This window comes from Lolium perenne, chromosome 6 (assembly GCF_019359855.2).
Source record: "Lolium perenne isolate Kyuss_39 chromosome 6, Kyuss_2.0, whole genome shotgun sequence".
Taxonomy (NCBI): domain Eukaryota; kingdom Viridiplantae; phylum Streptophyta; class Magnoliopsida; order Poales; family Poaceae; genus Lolium; species Lolium perenne.
In genome coordinates, this window is record NC_067249.2 from 93,302,437 (window position 1) to 93,324,138 (window position 21,702).

Genomic DNA, 21,702 nt, shown 5'->3' on the forward strand with positions numbered 1-21,702 from the left:
CCGCAATCGCCTCTCACAAGGGGTGGAGGCGCGCGCAGCCTGCGCCAATCCCGGTGGCCGCCGTTTCCGGCAGTGCGCTCGGGACGACACCGTCCATGGCGAGGTTAGAGGAGCGAGAAATCGGCGAGGATCGGGCGGAAGTCGGTGCGGGGAAGCGGCGGAAATCAAGGCAAGGTGCGGTGACTTTCCTGGTTTGGTGCGGCGGCGCGGTCCAGGAGAGATGGAGAGGAAGCACGGGAGATGAACCAGGAAGTCTTGGGTCGGGAGGAGAGATGATTTGACCGCGTTTCTTCTTTTGCAACTACTGGCGCACTCGCTCGCTGCGTCATGGGCCATGGTGGTGGATAGGGCCCAATCGCTTACCGGCGAACACATCCCTCGCGGTAAGATAAGTTCAGCTTACCAGCCCCAAATCGACGATCCAGGTAGCCCCATCCAAAGATCCAGCGGCTGTAAACGCACCCGACGGAGGAAGCCTCACCTGGCTGGGTACTCAACAGGATTAACTCTTGTAAATAATTCCCTTGTGGCTTAATATATAGTATCTTTTTCCCCGCAAATTTTTTTTTCTTCCAAGAGACCCTTCATTGTTAATTAAAAAATCGTGCTCACTATTGTTAAATCCCATTGGCCACCTAAGCAAAGTAGCGAGGCCGGCACGGCACAGCAAAACATACGCGCAAACCCCAAACAGAAGAAGCCAGCAACGGCGGCGGCAGCAGCAGCAGCAAGATAAAAGGAAGCGGGGGGAGAGGAATCCACCACTGCTGCCGATGGGGGATGCTAAGCCGTCGGTGCTTATCCCGATGACCAGCCGCGACCGGGACCGCGACCCGCTCGTGCCGCCCACCGCCGCCGCCGCCGCAACGTCATCCAGCGCCGTCGCGGGCTCCGATGACGACGATGAGTCCAAACCATCCTCCGCCTCCGCCGCCTCCGCGGCGGCGCAGACCGGCCGCGAGGTTGCCGCCCTCACCCAAACTCCTCTTGTCTAGTACGTCTTCCCCGAATCAGATTTGATCTGGTGGGGAGCAGTAATGCCGGAATCGCCGTGTTTTTTTTTTTCCTTTTGAAATGTGACGGCTTCTGGGTGTTTCTTGTTCCAGGCATTCCACAAGGTCGTGCATAGCTGGGCTTCCAAGAAGTTCATGACCGGATGGTATGTCTGCTCTTGGATTTTGAGATTGCTCCTTAATTTCGCGCGGTTCTGCTTGTGCAATGCAGAACTAGATCTGTATGCCGTATCTTTACTACTTTCCAATGCAAATTAGATGGGTGTGGTGCTTCTGAGTTTGTGTACCGTTGAGCGATGGGTTCTGTAGGCTATGCTATTTCATTTGGGTGAAGCCATTCAAATGTGGAAATTGTATCCAGTTTGTTGGGTATGCCTGTGAGTTCAGGACAATATTAATTTAATTCGGATGCACACCATAGCCATATTAAGAATGGAACTATATCATTGTTGTGAATTGTCTAATGGTGATGGTGCGGAGGTCGCCAGTGAATTGGGACTCAAATCTTAGCATGGATTTTACAGAAATATGACTACTGTAGCTCAACTTTAAACTTAGTGACAATGTATGAATGTTTGTTTGACTTGGAGTACATAGTGTACCTTCCTACTGTAAGGATGTTTGGATGAGTACATAGTGCACTATCTTCAGTTCAATTTGAGAAATTGTATGGGCTACGCCAGTTTTGCATCCCTAAGAAACTTAAGATAATGGTGATTAATTTTTTTTAACATTTCCCCTCTATTGCTGAGTACTAATGAAATACCACCCTTTTGTTTCAGTGTAATCCTTTTCCCGATTGCAGTTACATTCTATATAACATGGTGGTTCTTTTGCTTTGTGGACGGCTTTTTCTCTCCAATATATGCTCATCTGGGAATCAATATAATCGGTATGAATAATGCTTGAAATTATACTGTTTGTTGTTGCACCGGTTTCTTACCTTTCTGTTCATCTTCGCCCCTTGGCATTTTCTCTGCATGTACTTGCCGCAGACTGAACATTTGTAGATATATTAAATGGATTAACTGATACTTGTTACTTCTTATCATTTGTGGGCAAGTAGACTTGCAAACTGCTGATTATAGAAGCAGGGCAATGGCAAGCCAGTGCCCTTGGGACATCTATGCTATCTTGTTTCTAGTACTTCCTTGTATTTTTTTTTTTTTGAAAGGAATACAGTAGAGGAAGTCCCTACAGTGATTGTTTTTTAAAAAAATAAGAAGAACCCAAATTTGCGTCCGTGAGGACTTAAACCTTGGTGGTTGGGTTGTACATCCACTTCCCCAACCAAGTGAGCCAGGCTCACTTTACTTCCTTGTAGTTTCAATATGTCACGATGTATTTCTTTATGTAATCTTGGGCTAAAGCTCTTCCTCAAACTTATTTTTCATCCTCCATCTGCTTGTGGTTCTATTGTGTATATGTAAGAGTCTATCTGAAACCCATTCATACTAAATTTTTCACTTACCTGGAGCTCATCCTGTGCAAACCCATTTTTTTTTTGTTTGACCTGGAAATCCACTGTTATTTGCCCTTTCTTTCTACAACTGAGCATATTTATAGGGAATTCTAAGGATACCTATGGATTTGCAATAGACTCTGAAGATTTTTACCTCTTTTGCAGGCCTTGGTTTTGTAACTTCCATATCGTTCATTTTTGTGGTTGGAGTGTTCATGTCTTCTTGGCTCGGGGCTTCTGTTCTTGGTCTGGGAGAGTGGTTTATAAAGAGAATGCCATTTGTTCGACATATTTACAATGCATCTAAACAAATCAGTGCTGCCATTTCACCTGGTTATACTTCTTACCTTTTGTGGTTCTATAAATAACAATTGAAGTACTGAACAGTCCAAGTGTAGATAACTTGCATGGTTTCAATGCAGATCAAAACAAGCATGCATTCAAGGAAGTGGTCATCATAAGGCATCCTCGAATTGGTGAATATGCTTTTGGATTTATCACTTCAGAAGTTCTACTTCAGGTTTGAAACACATCATATTTACATTTGTAGCCGCCCATTCATGCATTATTTCATATTCTCATACTTATTTTCCTGATTGTCAGTTGTATATTTATTTACTGCATTAAGATGTTGCCCCACTCTTCTGGTTATTTGATGGATGCTTTTTTAAAAATCGACACCTGTAATCATTTCAAAAATTTCCCTGCTAAAATTAGATGACCATCATTTAACATTAGATGAACTTTGCTACATCTAAAAAGAGAGATGAACCTGCCAAATGACAGTCCAAAGTCCAAAAGTTTCCCTGGAGAGTGCTGGCTTCTTCTGCAAAGGGGTGAGTGCTGAGAGCAGTTGGTACTTGGCGGTATGTGCTCAACTGTTTACCACAAGGTGTGATGGTACTGCAGGATTTCATGCAAGGATTACGAGTCGATCTGGTGTACTGACTCATAGATAAGCCATGACCAGTCGTGAGAGTATATCTAGTGCTACCAAGCCTTTACCTCGTACTTGATTCCAAGAATCTGAACCGTCCAACCAGAGTCAGCGGACAGATCAAAACATAACTCCAGGTGGGCTGCCCACAATGGCACATATGCAATTTAGACCCTCTAATACCTGGAATTGTAGCATAGAGTTCATGCTTTCCAATCTCTCGCTTCTGGACTGCTTTCAGAAATCAAAGTCGGAAGGCAACTACCCCCTTGCAACACCATGGCAAGAATCTGCATCAATTTGACCCTGCTTGCCACGCTGGATGCTCAACTTCCCTCAAGACCTTACATCTAGATCATGTACATCTGCGCAGGTGGCATGAGGAGCAAGGTGTTGCAATGTTTAGTCCAGTTCCATTCTTGGCGGTCGCGTGCTGAACTGATCCCCCAAGCTTTCTTCTTGTTTGGGCGAATGAATCAGGTGGTGGCCTATAGAGTTGCTGATTGCATTGATCAAGGACAAATGAAATCCTGTGAGCGAGGAGGGATACTAGACACAATGGATCCTGTGTCACAGTCTAAAAATGGTGGAACTTATTTGCATATGTTCCGTGGTGGGTGGCAGACCTGCTGCTATTATTGATCCTGTCTGTTGATATATATAAATTGAACGGTTCAGAATGTTGTGGTAACTAGTAGCACACAAAGCCCTTGTAGTACTAGATATGTTCTCCATGAGTTAGAAGGAAAAATAACCTCCAATTAGCGCCTAATCAACCCTGGGCTTGTGTTAGCGGCCAAGGGAGAGAAATGGGTTGAGAGAGGCTCGAGTTGTTTCTCGGGAGAAGACTGTGTCGGGAGCTAGGTTCAAACCAAAGGCAGGCCGATATTGTCAAAATTCTGAGAGGTGGTTTTTTTGTGGTCGCTCGACTCAGGATGCCTGACTAGTCAAGATTAGTCGTGACTAGTCAACTTTTAGCTCGACTTGGCCCATGAGTCGAATCAACAAATCAAGTAGACCTCTGAATGATTCCTTGACTAGTCGTGCGGCTTGTAATAATCCTTAATGTCATGTTGGAAGGAGAACCACAGGAATAGAAGGCCCCGTAGTCTTGGCTGCACAGGGAGTGGTGGTCACACTGTAATATCATCAAATGGTTGTAGGGCAATGACAGCATTGTAGGGCTAGTGACTGAGGCTCAGTTTGCGGTTGCTGAATTTATTTTGTTATCTGCTGTGGCAAATGGCCACAGAAGCTTAGAAAAGTTAGCTAGCCAAATGGAGAAATAGGAATAAGCTGGTTTGAAAAGTGGATCATCATAATCCGCTCCAGTGCCAAAATGCCTCCTGACTCCCGAGAGCTTTTGCTATATGTCTTATGGAATATTGGAATGGGGTTGCCACATGTAGTAACAAGGGCTGTGCTGAGTGATCGCCATGAATGAGATGGTGATAGTCACATGATGTACACATGTGAAGGCATGAGGTTTGACTGCCATGCTGGCAGTACATGTGGTGCTTGAGTGGCAGGCTCGCAGCAATGTTGTAGAGGTTGCCATGTAGAACTGGGTAGTGGTCGAACCAGGTTTGTCCCAACTCCCACGAGCTGGAAAACATATGTGAATGGGAGGAACAAATAGATGTTTGGGTATACTGGAAAAATTACTGAAATAGGTTGAAGTATAAGAATTTTTCAGTCCTGTTAAATTACAATGTGGTGGAATTCTCTTAAAACTCTCTTTGGTACGTTTATTTTTTCTTTTTGATAATTAGTGTAATTATTAAGATTAGGCTTCTTGGGACGGAGTCTTTGGTGAATGATTTATAGGAGTGCACTTGGGCGCCATGAAAGGGGACGTGCGACCACCATAGGCTCTGCTTGCTGCACACGATAGCAGAGAAGGAAAGGATATATCATTTCTTTGCCTAATTCATTAGCTCATATCTGATGGTCTTATACAGTAGTCTCCCCTGGAACTAGGGAGTTCACTACTTAGTTCATATCTGATTCATTAGCTTTTATCTGATGTACTACTTAGTAAACCAACTCAGTTAACTAAGACAGTGATTGAACTTTTATAGTAGCTATTACCTGTCAATAGGAATACCACGTGGACTAGACTTCTACTAGGATTCAGACTCCTGGAACTGCAGCTCTCGGGGCGCTCTCCTCCTGTGGTGCTCTGGATGTCGTCTAGTCATCCATGGCGCTTGTACTGACATAACATTAATGTTGTTATTTTGAAGAAGGGTCTGAAATTAGAGATTCCCAGCATTTCAATGTCATTTGATTTGTTTGGTGCTAGTGTGGTCGAACAGGACGTTGGGAAATCTCTGATTGGCACTAGTGCCTACTGGCCAGTACCAACAGGTAACCTAAAGTGTTGTCAGTGAGCCAGCGACTTTCTGGGTCGAAATTCCGATATACTCCCTCCATTGAAGTGTACTTCTAGCTTTTGTCCTAAGTCAAATATTTTAAAGTTTGACCAATTTTATTAGAAAAAGTAACATGTATTGCACCAATTTAGTATCACTAGATCAGTCTTGAAATGTAGTTTTGTATTATACTGATTTGACGTTATATATGTTGCTACTCATTTAACTTTTTTTGACTTGGCACAAGAGCTAGAAGTACATTTATTTGAGGATATGGGGAGTATAGTTTAACTAAACTAATCCCTCCGGTTTTGTATACAAAGGCCACTATCTTAATTCTCGAGATACCAAAAAATCAGAGCTAACTATTAAATAGCATGATCAATTATGTGGAGGATCTCTCGTGTTCCGGGCTAATTAAACATGTTTCATGAGGTGCCTCTTTCTCTATGGCTGAATGCAACGTTCACATTAATGAGCATCATCGTATGAGCCTATTTGGTTGAAATCTAACCAATTCTTCGTGAATCGTGAGTAGAGATAATGGCCTTGTATAACTGCAAATCATACGAGGGAGTACCAGTCCTCGGTTGAATTTCTGGTTTCAGTTGTAGCATTCCTGCATTTGGTTTCCAAACATGTCCAACTATTTTTGCTGGATTGTGTCTCTTTTATGTATCTTTTGTCTTTCACCATGCAGTCATCAATTACATAATTTTGACAACTTAAGCACATGCATAATAATATGTGTATTAAGGGTGTATATCCTTGTTTCTCAGAGCTATTCTAGAGAGGAAGAGTTGTACTGTGTATATGTCCCAACAAACCATCTTTATATTGGGGACATGTTTCTGATCACCTCGAGCGATGTTATTAGACCAAACTTATCTGTCCGTGAAGGCATTGGTATGATCGTCTTCTTTTTTATTTATTCATGTTTACACCTTGTCTCATATAATGTAGATGACCATGGTTAGTGCTCTTGTTTTATATCGTTGCAGAGATTGTTGTCTCCGGGGGCATGTCAATGCCTCAAGTATTATCAATATTGGAAACAGAGGACAACCAATTGAACAGGATGAGATCTAGTACGTCGAAGCTGAGATAGCTCCTAACATACCAGATTATTTATCTACTCTACCATCGAACCATTGCTGGTCACAGTAAGTACCAGAATAGGATTGTACAATTCTCTTGGCCGGAATGGGCAATCTTTTGTACACTCTCTGAAGCATTCACTTACTGCACACTACCTGAAGTAGTCAATCGACCATAATCTGCGTGTGTGTGGGCTCACTTGTCTAAGAATCAAGCCTAGCCCCTTCAGAAACCGACATATGTTATGTTCGGTAAATGACAGGCCTGCTTACCCGGTATAATATAATTTCTTAGCATAATCTTTTGGTATCCAGGAGCTTTAGGTCTGGCAATTTCTCTAGAGCTTCCAATGTTTGTTGACCTAAAGAACTACCATTGTGGGTTATCATGTATAAGTTCCTGCATGAGATTATATTCCCGATGTACATTATGTAGAGGTGCATTTTAACTATGAATTTAGTAGGACTTGTCAGCCGGTGCCCTGTGGCTTCAGTTCTACCGGGGTTCAATCAGAATTAACAATTAACTTGTAGCATTGCTTGCTTACAGCGAAGCTGATTAGAGCTAATAGAATACCGTATCCACTTCATAGGGAAAGTTTTAAAAGGTTCCAAGATTTCAGAATGTATACATATAAATGTTTTCTACTGATCTATAATTTTTGTAATAATAGTAAATTAATTTGCAGGCTACACATTCAAAGGGTAAAAAAATAACTCCATTTAGCTCAACGTATTTGGCCGTCAGTACAAGCTCAATCTTTATTATGCCATTTATTATATTTGTTGTATATGCACCTCCTGTCACATGTTGTGTCTCAATGTTTTGAGGTTGAGGCGTTTGACATCTTGAACCACCAACTCTCAATGGTTTGGTCTTCCACTCCTTCATTAGACCCCATGGACGAATGGTGTACCGATAATTGACTAGAAGGTAGTGGTTGTCTCTGGAACTCTCTTGCAAAGAGGGCATACACCACAATTTGGTCGCCCAAAGCCTATCTTGAGTTGCAAGTCATGCAAAATTTGATGAAAACCTCTAAGTAATATCATCTTCCATACCATCTTGAGTTGAACGTTGCTAATTGAACCCAAATGTTCATGAATTGAGTCGCATGCTCCAAAGTGAAAGCCTCATCCCTATCCATGCATTCTCCTTCGGTTTCTTCCTATCGAGCCAAGGATCTTCACAAAATGGAGCGTTCTTACCATCTCCTAAAGTGATAAATGTATAGGAAAATTCTTTGTCTAAGGTGGTGAAAGGGTTTCCTGATCCCACCCAAATTTTGTCTTCATCCTTCCATTCAAGCCACGACTATGTTAACTATAGCGCTCTAGTTAGTTTTTCACGGCACACATTGTACCAATTCACTTCACATTGCTCGTCCCTGGTTTTGTCCTTGACTGGTCAGAGGAACACCCTGTCCAACTTATTGATGTACTCGATGGTGCCTGGGGGAATGATGAGGGGCATCAAATGGTAAATCGCTCAAGAGGGGATCATTGATCTTACTAACTTGGTACACAAGGCCGCCGTGAGTAGTTACCGTTCCAAGTTAGCGGTTTTTTCAGTGAGTTTATCCTCAAGATGTTAGAAATCTAATCGCCTAAGAACATCTCCAGCCCTCCCAAAGCGTGGACAAAAAATCGCGCCAAAGGCCATTTCCGTCCGGCGGCTCAATACGGTGTCCGGCGTTCAAGCCCATCCCCGCTATACAGGGGACGCTTCGGGCACGCCGGAAACAACGAAAAGCGAGGCCAGGAAACGCAGGCCCAACGCGTCAACGGCTCGGAAGCCAAAAATCCCGTCGCTTACCTTTGGTCAAGCGACGTTAATGACGTCCCAGCTTTTTCAGGCGACGCAGGGACGCGTCTCGTCGTGCATGGCCGCGTGGCCATCTATGCCGGCGTTTATTGCGTCCAACGCCCCGCTGCCGCTTCGCCTACCGCCGATGTATATTAAAAAGCGCTCCTTCTTCCTTCCCCATTCCGATCTCTCGCCGCTCCCAAATCTTCTCCTCCCTCGCCAATGTTGTCGTCCCGCAAGATCGCCGCGGCGAACGGCTTCGGCTGCGGCAACCTCACCGTGGCGGAGGTGTGGGCGCTGTACCACGCGGGATATCCCGTCCCGCTGGACATGCGCCTGCCAAGCAGCGGCGGGTGGAGGATGGCCGTCAACGGAGTAGGCGTCCCGCGGCCGCCGTCGCCAAGCACGAAGCGCTGGAGGGACGCGATCAGGGCCCGGCGGTCTCGCCTCACCGCCGAGGAGCGGGCCGATCCAACCTGGGTGGCCAACGACAATGACGTCTGGTGGGTCGCCTACTACTAGGCACAACACGACGTCGAGATGAACAACACCGTCGGCCTCATCGGCCGGCCGAACAGCTGGAACAAGGATGGGCGCCTTCTCTTCCGGGGCGTTCCGGGCCGCACCCTGGAGCACGTCGTCGACGGCATCCAGAAAGGTGCACCGAGGTTGGAGACACTGTCGTCGCTGCCACCATCTCCCGCAGCGCGCTGGTAGCCGAGGAGGGCGTCCTCTCCTCCAACTCTTCCTCGTCAGGGCCGACGCGATCGGCGCCTTCCTCGTCACACCGCGCCGCGCCCTACACTGTGCCCAAGCGCGAGGTGAAGGAGGAGCCGGAGTTCGTGACACCGCCCGTCAATCCGAGGCGCGACGACAGCGACAGCCAGCAACAGCAAAGGCGCGCCGCCGGCGCCCTCGTCATCCCGAAGCCGGAGGTGAAGGAGGAGCAGGACGATGAGGCAGTCGGGAAGGTGACGCTGCTAGCGGAGTACGAGCGGCAACAACGTCTCATCGCGAGCAGCGACGACCCCGAGGACTGCCCAGGGCTGCACGCGGCGTCGCGAAACGACAAGGACACCTGGAGGGGCGACCTCAACGCGGTGATCGCCATGTCCATCCGCGACACCGGGAAGCCGCTCGTCGACCTCACCGACGATGGCGAGGCTGGACCAAGCGGCGTGGTGAAGGATGAGCCCGTCGACAAGCCCGACGAGCGCGGCAAGAAGGAGGTCGTCACCAACGACATGTACAATTTCCACTACTACGACGCCTCTGGCTGCCGCAAGTACTACTAGATTAGGGTTTAGTTTAAATTTCATTGAGTTTCGTTCGAATCTATGTAATATATAGCAAGTTTGAATGATTTCGTTTAAGTTTTAAATATCTAAAATTTTATTTAGAGGACGCGGTTGGAGAGCGATGTTCTTAAACATGGCACGAAAAAACACGTCTTCCAAACACTCTATCCGCGACGTTTGAAAACGCTTTGTGGAACGCGATTGGAGATGCTCTAAGGCATCACACCAAATGTGTTAGTCCTAGGTATTACATGGGTAACGACGTGGGCATGTCCAGAAGACCTCAAGGTGGTGAGCACTGCCCAGCAGCAAAGTCAACATTTATCTGTCCCACCCGGACACACGTATCGGGAGAGCGGGTGGATTTTGCGCGCGAAGGGCGCGGTCTGCGTCGCTGCCGGCGGCCGCGTGAAGAGAAGCAAGCTCCGGCCTCAGATGTTCTCGGATGTTCTACTTATACAAGGGACCATATTGTTCACTCTTTTTTTGCTGATGTTCTGCTTAACTGAAGAAAAAACGAATTTGATGTGCTGCTATTTCTCTAAAATCTGAAGAAACAGAGGATGGCTTCGTTCGGCTCCGTCCCGGCGGATGTTGGCCATCGGAGGTGGTCGTCGAAGGATGTCATACGAGCTTGTGGAAGAGCCGGCCGGCGCAGGGCGGAGTGCGCTGCCCGCGCGAGGTATCGGATTGGTGCGGGACGAGGGTGTCGGAGCGGGGCTGAGGAGGTGCTCGGACCGGGGCGGTGATGGTTGGCCGGTGCTATGTATGCTGAGGCCGGAGCTTGCTCCTCTTCCCGCGGTGGCGCTGGCGGCATCGGTGCAGATGGAGTCCGGTGCAGAATACATACGCCCTTGCTCGCGTGCGAAATCGTTCCACTCGCCTGATGCGTGTCTGAGTGAGGGACAGATGAATGTTGACTTTGCTGCTACGCACTGCTGGCCGTTAGATAGGAAACGAACACTGGATTTGGAGCCTCCGGGCACGGCGTGCCCTGCCCATGTCAGGGCACTGGATCTCAGTACCTCGAGGACGTCCTCAAGGTTGAGATTCTCGAATGGAATTGGTATTACATAGCGCTTTGAAAGTTCGTGCAAAGTTCGGTTACCTCGGAAAAGCCCTCCAAGATGTTGAAAAGGTTGATGATGTCTTCTTTTATGAGAGCAACAAATATAACCGCATCATCCGTGTAACTGATGATCTCAAGATGGTGCCTTGTCCTCAAAGTTTGTGAAGTAGTAATCCATAGTGGATAACAACGTCGAGGATTTGCGTGAGTAGGTCAACTGTGAGGACAAATAGGTCAATCGAGAGGATTGAGCAAATGAGCCCAAAATCGGAAATGTCTTGGCACCATCTTTTTCATGCAGAACAGGGCCATGTTGGCCAAATTCACGTCATTCCTTAATTACGCTAAATACTGGATGAAAACACAATCACGGCAAGAGAGCAACCCGCAGCAAATTGCACATTAATCTGGCTGGCGAGCTGGACGCTCGTGGAGCGCGTGGGGTGCACGTAAGGGCCGAAGAACCCCAGACGGCCCTGGCCTGGTGACCTGGCGCGTGTCGCGCCCACCACCGCGCGTTCCGGCGCTGCGCCCGCGCTCTTGTTGCTGCACGTCCCCCGGGAATGGCCCCGAAATAAATTCGGAGAGCGATTGCCCCGTCTTGAGAGCTCCCGATATATTTACGGCGAGAGCCCAGGCCTCCCGAACTGGACCCTTTTCCAGCCCCTGTGTGTGTGCTCCACCACCGATTCCACACACTCCACAGTCGACGCTGGTGCTAGGACAAGCCAGCCAGTCGTCTTCTACCTCGGGTTCTTGGCCTCCGTTTCTCTGTCTCTCGGCCGCATGGGGAGGGCGCCGTGCTGCGAGAAGGTGGGGCTGAAGAGGGGGAGGTGGACGAGGGAGGAGGACGCCGTCCTGGCCAGGTACATCAGGGAGCACGGCGAAGGGGCCTGGAGGTCGCTGCCAAAGAATGCCGGTACGGTACGCCTGAGGCACCCTTGATTTCGAGTCAGAACCCGCTTGATTTTCTGACATGTTTTGCGAAATCTTTGATATAGGGCTGCTGAGATGCGGGAAGAGCTGCCGGCTGCGGTGGATCAACTACCTGAGGGCGGATCTGAAGAGGGGCAACATCTCGGAGGAGGAGGAGGAGATGATCATCAAGCTCCACGCCACCCTGGGCAACAGGTACTATTTCCATGACTGCTCCATTTTATTTTATTTTTGCTCCATTTTCTTGATCTAAGCCATGCATTTGCTTGCCCCTGCACACTGTTCCCGTTGGATTGGTCCTGCCATCTTTATGAGTCAGCTGGCGCTCCATGCCGCGCAAGAAGTCTAATAAGTAGTAGCAGTAGGAGTGCAAGCTAAGTTCATGTTTAAGTGAAAGCAAACAATAGCATTAGTGGCCTTCTCTCGCGGGGAAACGAGTTCCACAAGTTAATTAGAGGAGCGGAAGCTCGTGCTTGTCTCCGGTATGCCCAAACAAACAAGGCTTCTGATTTAAAAGGTTCTTTCTGCTGCTGAGACGTAGTATCAGAAAGCGAATAAAACAAAGCACAACAAAACAAAAACAAGGCCAACCTTAGCAAGGTTCTTTCTCTGTTTTTGGCTTTTTACCTGCTGAAAAATACAGTATCTCGTATTAATAATTTCCTGCCAAGCAGAAAACCCGGCCCACCCATATCTCTGTGTGTTGTCGTCGTCTTGCTCAAAGTAATGATCTGATCCCATTACACTAATACAATATTTTATCATCCCTCGTGGCCTCGTGGGCACTGTGCAACGCACAGTGGGCACGAGAGGCGTGGTCACTGCCTCCATTTACTTCCCTGATGCCGGCCATTCGGCCCCGTTATGTCACGTTCAACGGAATCAGAGCACCTCTCTCCATCTTACAATCCGTTGACAGCGAGCTGAATCGAGCCAATTATATTTCTTCTCAGTCCCGTGCACTGGAAAATATTGCGCTCGGCCTCGGTCTCGGTCTCTGACATGTGCAGCGACTCGTGGGCACGGATCCGTATCGCCTTGTCGCTAGTGCACGGCCGTGTCCTATGCTTGCTACCATCAGCAGCGTGTTCCGCGTGTGACCGGAGATTCCAGGGTCTCCTTCCTCACGTGTGGTATATTCTGTCCTTCCCGTAGTAAATTGAAAACTATGTGTGCTATAGCGGCACCTCGTGCATCCTAAGAATATTACTTGATAATTTTACAATATTGAAAAAAAATATCAAGTCTTATGTATGGATCCATTGATGCAGAATCTAAAGGTTTTAGGGTTTATTTGATTCATAGATTTGTACAGGAATTGTGTATTGTGTATGATTTGAATCTTATGAAAAATTCTACACGAGCCATTTTATTACATGTTATATAAAAGAAATATTCCTATAGAAGTTTTTGTAGTGTAAATTCATAGTGAAAAATATTAGGTCATACTTCATAGAAAATTTCTCTGCCACATTCAAAGACACTTCATCTTTCTATAGGATTCACAGTCCATGCATATCGCCTTTACTTTAGTGCATAGACACCCGCTGCTTCCACTTTGTGAGGTACTCCCTCTCTTTAGGATTTCTATGAGCTTTTTAATATTGTTTGATATTATTAGACCTCCCTTATTTATTATTTTCCCTCTTACAACACATGTTCTCTTTTCTCTTTATACATCTCTCATCATGTGAAACTATTACTACTTCCTCCGGATTGGTTTAATAGATGCGTACACAATTTAAGATAAAGTTTGATCGCTTATTTGATCAACAAAATTTAAACTATATGTCTACAAAATCTATACCGTTAGATTCATATTAAAAAAGGGTATGACTATTTCTCAGTCGACTGAGAACTAATTTCGTGCTCAGTCAGGTGATGACATCAAATCTCAGTTGCAACTCATAACTAGCACGAATCACAATGCAAATTAAATGGTGTAGGACTTGACTGGGCACGAAATTAGTTCTAGCTAGCAAATCCCTTAAAAAGTGTTTACAGTGATACCATTTTTGTGACACATATTCAATATTTTACTAACCAAAATAATGATTAAATCAATTTCGTAAACTACATGCGCCTGCTAAACCGATTCAGAAATGAGTTATGAAACTTATAAGTTTTAGCGAATTGGCCTTTTTGACTATTTGTGTGATAAATTCTTTGAGAGCTTTACAATCCCTAACCGAGGAAATACTTATATACCACTATAGCAGAGGAAATGTGACGAGTGAAAGAAAAAACAACAACAGTGTCCCATGTCTGTACTGATCTGACCACGCCAATTAATACAAGCAATTCTTCTAATTGCAAAGAGACACCGTTTTCTGTCGGCCCGTCACATGCATACACATCCGCGACACCCAGAGATGCTTTCATCAATGTCGCGCCATCGCTTGCGCAGTACGGTGGTTGCGTTCCGGCAAGCGTATTGAATCGGCATGTGGCCTGCAAGAGATTCCAGCCATGCATTGCATTGCATTGCAATGCACTGACCGATGCATGTTGCAGCCTGCACCACCTGCCATGCCAATATGACATGGCTGCCATAACCTGTAAAAGCTGTATGATTCCCTCTGTAATGTTAATCTTGTGTTTGATTCGCTTCAGGTGGTCCCTGATCGCCGGCCACCTGCCCGGCCGGACGGACAACGAGATCAAGAACCACTGGAACTCGCACCTCAGCAAGAGGGCGCGCGAGGGCGGCGACGGCATCGTCGTCGACGTCGACCTCAGCAAGCTGCCCGGCGGCGGCAAGCGGAGGGGTGGGCGGGCAATTAAGGCCACGAAGGCCAAGGGGAAAGATAAAGGGAAAGAGAGGAAATCCGGGAAGGCCAAGAGCAAGGCTGCTGCAAAAATGGCGCGTCGTCGCAAGGAGGAAGACGGTAAAAACATCACGAAGGAGCAAGCGCATGCCTCCTCTAGCGGTGTAACATCGGATGGGCTCGAGGAGGGGGCCCTGGGCCGGTGCGAGGAGATGGTCAGCGGGCTTAAGGACCAGCCGATCCCAAACCTGGACGTGACGACAGATGTGGGCGACAGTGAGCCACCCAAGGCTGTGGACCTTGACGAGCTAGGCGGCAGCGTTATGGAGCTGGACCACCATCACCATGAGAGGTGCAATGAGAGCGAGGGCGTACCCGAGCTTGCGGACCAGGAAGAGCTTGGCGACAAGGCCATGGATTTCGGCCAGCCTGGATGCTGCAACGAGGACGACGGCGGCCTGCCGGAGGCGGTTCTTCTGGGTGACAAAGACATGGAGTGGGACCTGGTGGGGCTGGACGAGAGCTTGGCCAACGACGATCTGTGGAGCTCGCTGGTGTGGGACTACGATGACATGGTGGCTCCATGCGGGGGCCAGGAACAGGAGTCGGTGCTGTCGGACCTCTTCCTTTTTGACAGCATCTAGGCCGAGCGTCCAACTCTCTGTGAATCCCCCTCATTGTCTCCTGGCCTTCTAGGCGTGTTTTTTCGGTTTTGATATGGGTAGATTTTGATCTGTTTGCTCCTGTGGCTTTTTTTTTGTGAAAGTGTGTGTGTGGGGGGTAAGAAGGAAGTTGTAGAAAAATAAGTGGAGTTGCTCCTTTTGTTAAACGTTTAAATTCCTGGCATGCTCGGTGTGGAATTTGCTCCTTTTGCTCATCTTGTCATAGTTTTATTGGTTCGAAAACGGAGAAAAATCTTTGTCTCGTCTCATTAATAAAGTAGAACGAGAACGAGAATTACCTAAGTAATTAATGAAAAACCGAGCGAAAACCTTGATAAACTGCATCACCGGTTGCCGTGGGAACAACCTAGTTTGATGGCGCACATAACAAACCTACTTACCAACACAAGCTACACACACCGTCTAACCAAGGGCCATCGACGATCCGCAAGTATCATCGTTATCCCTCCTCAACCAACTTGTCATATCTGGGGCAGGTCCTGCTGGTCGAGGCGTGTGGCCGTGTGCGGTTGGAGTTGGCCTTCGGGTTCAGCGATGGTGCTTCACGAGGCTGGTAGCTTGGAGGCGAGTTCTGTGCTGCGTCTTGCCACCGGCGTGGTGCAGTGATTGTTGTGGATCTTTTTGGGGATTTGTGCAGCGCGGTCAGGGTGACCTGCAATGTCATCGGCGCCGGAGCAAGGGTCTCGCGGTTCCCCCCTCATAGTCCAGTCCTTTTTGCTGTCCAGCCCGGCGGCGTGGACCAAACCCACCTTAGTCGCCTCCCTCCTCCACCCTTCCAGATTCCGCTGGACCCCGGGAGAGTTGTTCCCGCGATGTACCCCGTCTCTCTCAGCCTTTGCAGTAGTGTTGTCTTCCACCTCTGGAGTTTGTTGTGTTTGTCGTGCATCTCCGGCCTGTTTTTGCTCGTCTTCTGTTCCTCCAATTCCTCTCCGGCCGCCAGGGGGCTTACCTTTGTAGGGGATGGTTGAGGACTGGTTCAAAGCTTCTTCTTGGCAAGGTGTGAGATGTGTGAGGCGGGTGGCTAGGGTGAAAGCCTTGCCTGGCTAGTCTGGTGCCAGCGACGATGACACCCACGGGTGCCATTCCCCTTCTTTGAGGCGTCGTTGAGAAGCCCCCACCCAACTCCCATTCTTGGTCCTGTGTTTCTAGGTGAAAACCTTGCCCCTCCCGGGGCGGGCGACGGCAGCATTCTGATGCTTGAGAGGCGTCGCCTTGGAACCTTGACCCTCGACAGTCTGATCTGCACTCCTGGTGGTTTTCATGTTCTGCTGGTAAGGCTCTTGGAGAAGATGCCATGGTGATCCTGGTGAAGGCGGGGGCTGGATCCGGCAACGTCCTCAGCCCTTCGGTTGGTAGGGGATGAAGATGTCAAGCATAGGACTTTCTATTTTCTCCTTTCTGTCAGTGCTTGGTGTAATCATTCTCTTGGTAGGTAGGCGGTTTTCTTCTCCCTTGTGTTTCTATTGTAAGCTGGCAACCCCAGCAGGTTCGATGTGTGTAATCTGTACTCTGGCCATGTGAAGGCTTTGTTAATTCAAAGTCGGGCTCTATGAGCCTTTTATCTAAAAACCAACTTATCATATATAGTTGATCAAATCAAATTCAACTATATGTGTAAGTTATTAACGGCCAAATCAGATGCTCAAAGGTGAACATTAGATAGTTTGCTGAGATATTGAACTGCAAATATTAAGCGGCTCCACTTTCTCTTTATTTAGTTTTTGTTGGTTCTCATACTTATTTTCAATATATAATTTGTTCTTACCTATCACCAATTTTTATATTTGTGTCACTGCACGGTGGTATTAGGAGTTGATCCAACGTCTTTTCGAGAATGTCATATTTATCTACATCGTCTAGGAATTGTAACATTTTTCTTTTTGATAAAGAGGATATTTTAATATCGCTAATATATTAATTACGCCCAATCTTTGCATCAACAAGATATCTAAGGACATCAAGGATGCAACAGCGGCACTCTAACCACCTTCGAAGACAACACAAAACTACAAAAGAGATTCTCCGAAAGCAACGTCTCCATGAGGGAAACAATGCATAAGCCTCGTCGTCGTGCGATCGAAGATCTTGGTTTTTTTAGATAAAAGGCACAAGTGCCCAACTTTGAATTAACAAAGCCACCAATTGCGAAAACGATACAAAGTGCTGAACCCAGCTTACAGATCGAGACCACACACCCACAAGAACTACCAAAGAAGCTACAACCGGAAGCGCGACCAACGGGCTCAGCCAAAACGCCTACGAGAACTCGGAGCAGCGCTGGAAGCTACAGTGTCGGGCCGAACCTCACTCGAGAGCGAGTCATTTTTCACGTGTGTCGTCGATAACACCCCTCCGTCGCAGAAACGCCACCGAAAGCCGACCACCACCGGGGACCAACCCACGTTGCTCACAGACCGAGAAGCAACACCAAGGAAGCTTGGCAAGGGAAGGGCACAGAGCAAGCCTTGCCGAAGATCGCCGAAGAATCACCTCCATCACAACCATCAGAGAGCCTCGTGCTGTGGGCTCCAAGACGGTGTCTTCAAGAAGGGCACAACACCGGAGTGCCGCCACCGCCCGATCCGGGGATCTTGGGTTTTCACCCAGAGCACGAAAGGGGGCAGGGAGAAGCCACACCGACGCCTTCTCGGCATGGACGCCGCTGTCGTGGCCCTAGAAGATCCAGGGCAAGAGTTTCCTCTCGGCATGATCTCTCCACCACCCAAACATGGCAAGGGACGCCACCGATGTGGCAGCCACCACGCCCCCACAAAACGCAGCCTGCTAACCACCATGACAACCCCTGTCCATGGCCCCAGCCAGCACTAGAACCTCGGGCTCGCCCGCCAGACCACAAGGTTCCCACCTTCCAGGGCCACCGCGCCGGCATCCATGATCTTGCAACCGCGCAAAGAAATGCACCACTTTGACAGGACTTGAGACACACCCGAAGATGATCGAGGCCAGTAGACAGCAGGGGAATGACACTCCGACAGACACAACCCTTCGTGCCACCGGCCCAGCGTGCCAGTAGATCCCCCTTGGGATGGCATGGCAACCTCCGGGAAGGTGCGGAGCGGAGCAGGGCCACCCACCCGCACCCTCGTGATACGTCTCAAACGTATCTATAATTTCTTATGTTCCATGCTAGTTTTATGACAATACTCACATGTTTTATATACACTTTATATCATTATTATGCATTTTCCGGCACTAATCTATTAACAAGATGCCGAAGCGCCAGTTCCTGTTTTCTGCTATTTTTGGTTTCAGAAATCCTACACAGGAAATATTCTCGGAATTGGACGAAACAAAAGCCCAGGGTCTTATTTTCCACGGAGCCTTCCAGAAGTCCGAAGAGGAAAGGAAGGGGAGCCGAGGGGGCCCCACACCACCTGGCGGCGCGACCAAGGAGGGGGGAGCGCCGCCCTAGGGGGTGGGCCCCTCGAGACTCTCCCGACTCTGCCCCTTTGCCTATTTATTATCTCCGTCACGAAAACCCTATTACCGAGAGCCACGATACGAGAAAAGTTCCAGAGACGCCGCCGCCAATCCCATCTCGGGGGATTCAGGAGATCGCCTCCGGCACCCTGCCGGAGAGGGGAATCATCACCCGGAGGACTCTACATCACCATGATCGCCGCCGGACTGATGTGTGAGTAGTTCATCCTTGGACTATGGGTCCATAGCAGAAGCTAGATGGTTGTCTTCTCCTCTTGTGCTATCATGTTTAGATCTTGTGAGCTACCTATCATGATCAAGATCATCTATTTGTAATGCTACATGTTGTGTTTGTTGGGATCCGATGAATATGAAATACTATGTCAAGTTGATTATTGATCTATCATATATGTGTTGTTTATGATCTTGCATGCTCTTCGTTGCTAGTAGAGGCTCTGGCCAAATTGATACTTGTGACTCCAAGAGGGAGTATTTATGCTCGATAGTGGGTTCATGCCTCTGCTGAATCTAGGACAGTGACAGAAAGTTCTAAGGTTATGGATGTGATGTTGCCACTAGGGATAAAACAACAATGCTTTGTCTAAGGATATTTGTATTGTTTACATTACGCACAGTACTTAAGACAATTGTCTGTTGTTTGCAACTTAATACTGGAAGGGGTGCGGATGCTAACCCAAAGGTGGACTTTTTAGGCATAGATGCATGCTGGATAGCGGTCTATGTTCTTTGTCGTAATGCCCTAAGTAAATCTCATAGTAGTCATCATGATATGTATGTGCATTGTTATGCCCTCTCTATTTGTCAATTGCCCAACTGTAATTTGTTCACCCAACATGCTATTTCTTATTGGAGAGACACCACTAGTGAACTGTGGACCCCGGTCCATTCTTTTACATCTGAATACAATCTACTGCAATCATTGTTCTCTGTTGTTCTTTGCAAACAAACATCATTCTCCACACCATATGTTTAATCCTTTGTTTATAGCAAGCCGGTGAGATTGACAACCTCACTGTTAAGTTGGGGCAAAGTATTTTGATTGTGTTTTGCAGGTTCCACGTTGCGCCGGAATCCCTGGTGTTGCGCCGCACTACACTCCTTCACCAACAACCTTCACGTGGTCTTCATCTCCTACTGGTTCGATAACCTTGGTTTCTTACTGAGGGAAAACTTGTTGTTGTACGCATCACACCTTCCTCTTGGGGTTCCCAACGGTCATGTGCTTCACGCGTTATCAAGCTCTTTTTCTGGCGCCGTTGCCGAGGAGATCAAGACACGCTGCAAGGGGAGTCTCTCACATCCAATCTCTTTACTTTGTTTATTGTCTTGCTTTACTTTATTTTATTTTCTGTTTTGTTTGCTTTCTTTATATCAAAAACACACAAAAATTAGTTACTTGCATTTACTTTATTTTGTTATCATGACTAGTCCTGTAGCTGTTACTCTGTCACCTGAGGAATTGATCTTTACCTTTAAACAAGGGGATGAGGAGAGTTTTAAGGGAGCTTGGTCTAGAATTTTTGATTCTTATGGTAAAACTGAACCTAAAATGACTCTAAGCCTGCTTCTTAGTAACTTTTATTTTGGTCTTATTCTTCGCTATAGATATGCCTTGGATTCTGTAGTTGGAGGAGATTTCCTTCATTGCGATGGGGATCAAGCTTTTAATGCCATAAAAAATTTGGTTGCATCATCTAGCTCAGCTAATAATTTTGATCCATCTCTTGCTAGTATTTATAATAGATTAAACACTCTCGAGACAAATATATCTTGTTTAAAAGAAGGGTATAGTAAGATTCGTGAGCATTTTGATTATGTCCCAGTAAACTTTGAACCTTCAATGTGGGACCCTACTATTAAAGTTGCTATTTGTGGTGAAACTTTTTATGCCCGTTGTGATATTATGTCTGAGTTTTGCCTTATGCCTAAAAGTATTTATGAATCTTTGACACTTTGGGGACTTACTGAAGGAGGAGAAGGAATAACTCTTACTGATAACTCTGTTATAATTCCTAAGGGTATAGCTGAAGGTGTGTTCACGACCATTCTTGGAAGAACGGTATCCACTGATTATCTCGTTACTGAATGTGTAGGGACAAGACAAATCACACTTGGAAGATCCCTGCTGAAACTCTTGGGAGCAATCATAGATGTGGGGAAAGGCACTCTAAATTTTACCCAGATGCGGTCATATATTCCCTAAACCAAAGAGTAAGAATAAGAGTAAGAAGGGTAGGCGCAAAGCCCCTGATAATAATGTTGATGCTTCATCTCTTGATAATACTTGATTTACACTTTCTGCGCCTAGCTGAAAGACGTTAAAGAAAAGCGCTTATGGGAGACAACCCATTATTTTACTTCTGCAATTTTTGTTTTATATTTGTGTCTTGGAAGTTGTTTCTACTGTAGCAACCTCTCCTTATATTTATTTTATTGCATAGTTGTGCCAAGTAAAGTCTTTGATAGTAAGGTTGATACTAGCTTTGGATTACTGCACAAAAACAGATTTCTCGCTGTCACGAATTTGAGTAGATCTCTATGTAGGTAACTCAAAAAAATCTGCGAAAAATCATGATTAATCCTCAGATATGTACGCAACTTTCATTCAATTTGAGCTTCTTCATCTGAGCATGTTAAGTGCCTTGAAAATATTCGTCTTTACGGACTGTTCTGTTTTGACAGATTCTGCCTTTTATTTCACATTGCCTCTTTTACTGTGTTGAATGGATTTCTTTGCTCCATTAACTTTCAGTAGCTTTGGGTAATGTCCAGAAGTGTTAGGAATGATTGTGTCA

General features: G+C 46.9%; 2 protein-coding genes across 2 annotated transcripts; both read left to right on the plus strand.

Annotated features, from left to right (window-relative positions):
* The first annotated feature begins 650 nt into the window (after positions 1-650).
* Positions 651-7,357, plus strand: LOC127344917 (protein CONTINUOUS VASCULAR RING 1). The gene is made up of 7 exons (XM_051371277.1): positions 651-962; positions 1,107-1,159; positions 1,796-1,905; positions 2,641-2,808; positions 2,898-2,995; positions 6,567-6,693; positions 6,789-7,357. The coding sequence occupies exons 1-7, from the start codon at positions 774-776 to the stop codon at positions 6,893-6,895; spliced, it is 852 nt and encodes a 283-aa protein (XP_051227237.1). The 5' UTR covers positions 651-773; the 3' UTR covers positions 6,896-7,357.
* A 4,340-nt stretch (positions 7,358-11,697) lies between these two features.
* LOC127344918 (uncharacterized) lies at positions 11,698-15,608 on the plus strand. The gene is made up of 3 exons (XM_051371278.2): positions 11,698-11,977; positions 12,060-12,189; positions 14,608-15,608. Exons 1-3 carry the CDS (start codon positions 11,845-11,847, stop codon positions 15,404-15,406), a joined length of 1,062 nt encoding a protein of 353 aa, XP_051227238.1. The 5' UTR covers positions 11,698-11,844; the 3' UTR covers positions 15,407-15,608.
* Positions 15,609-21,702: the final 6,094 nt, after the last annotated feature.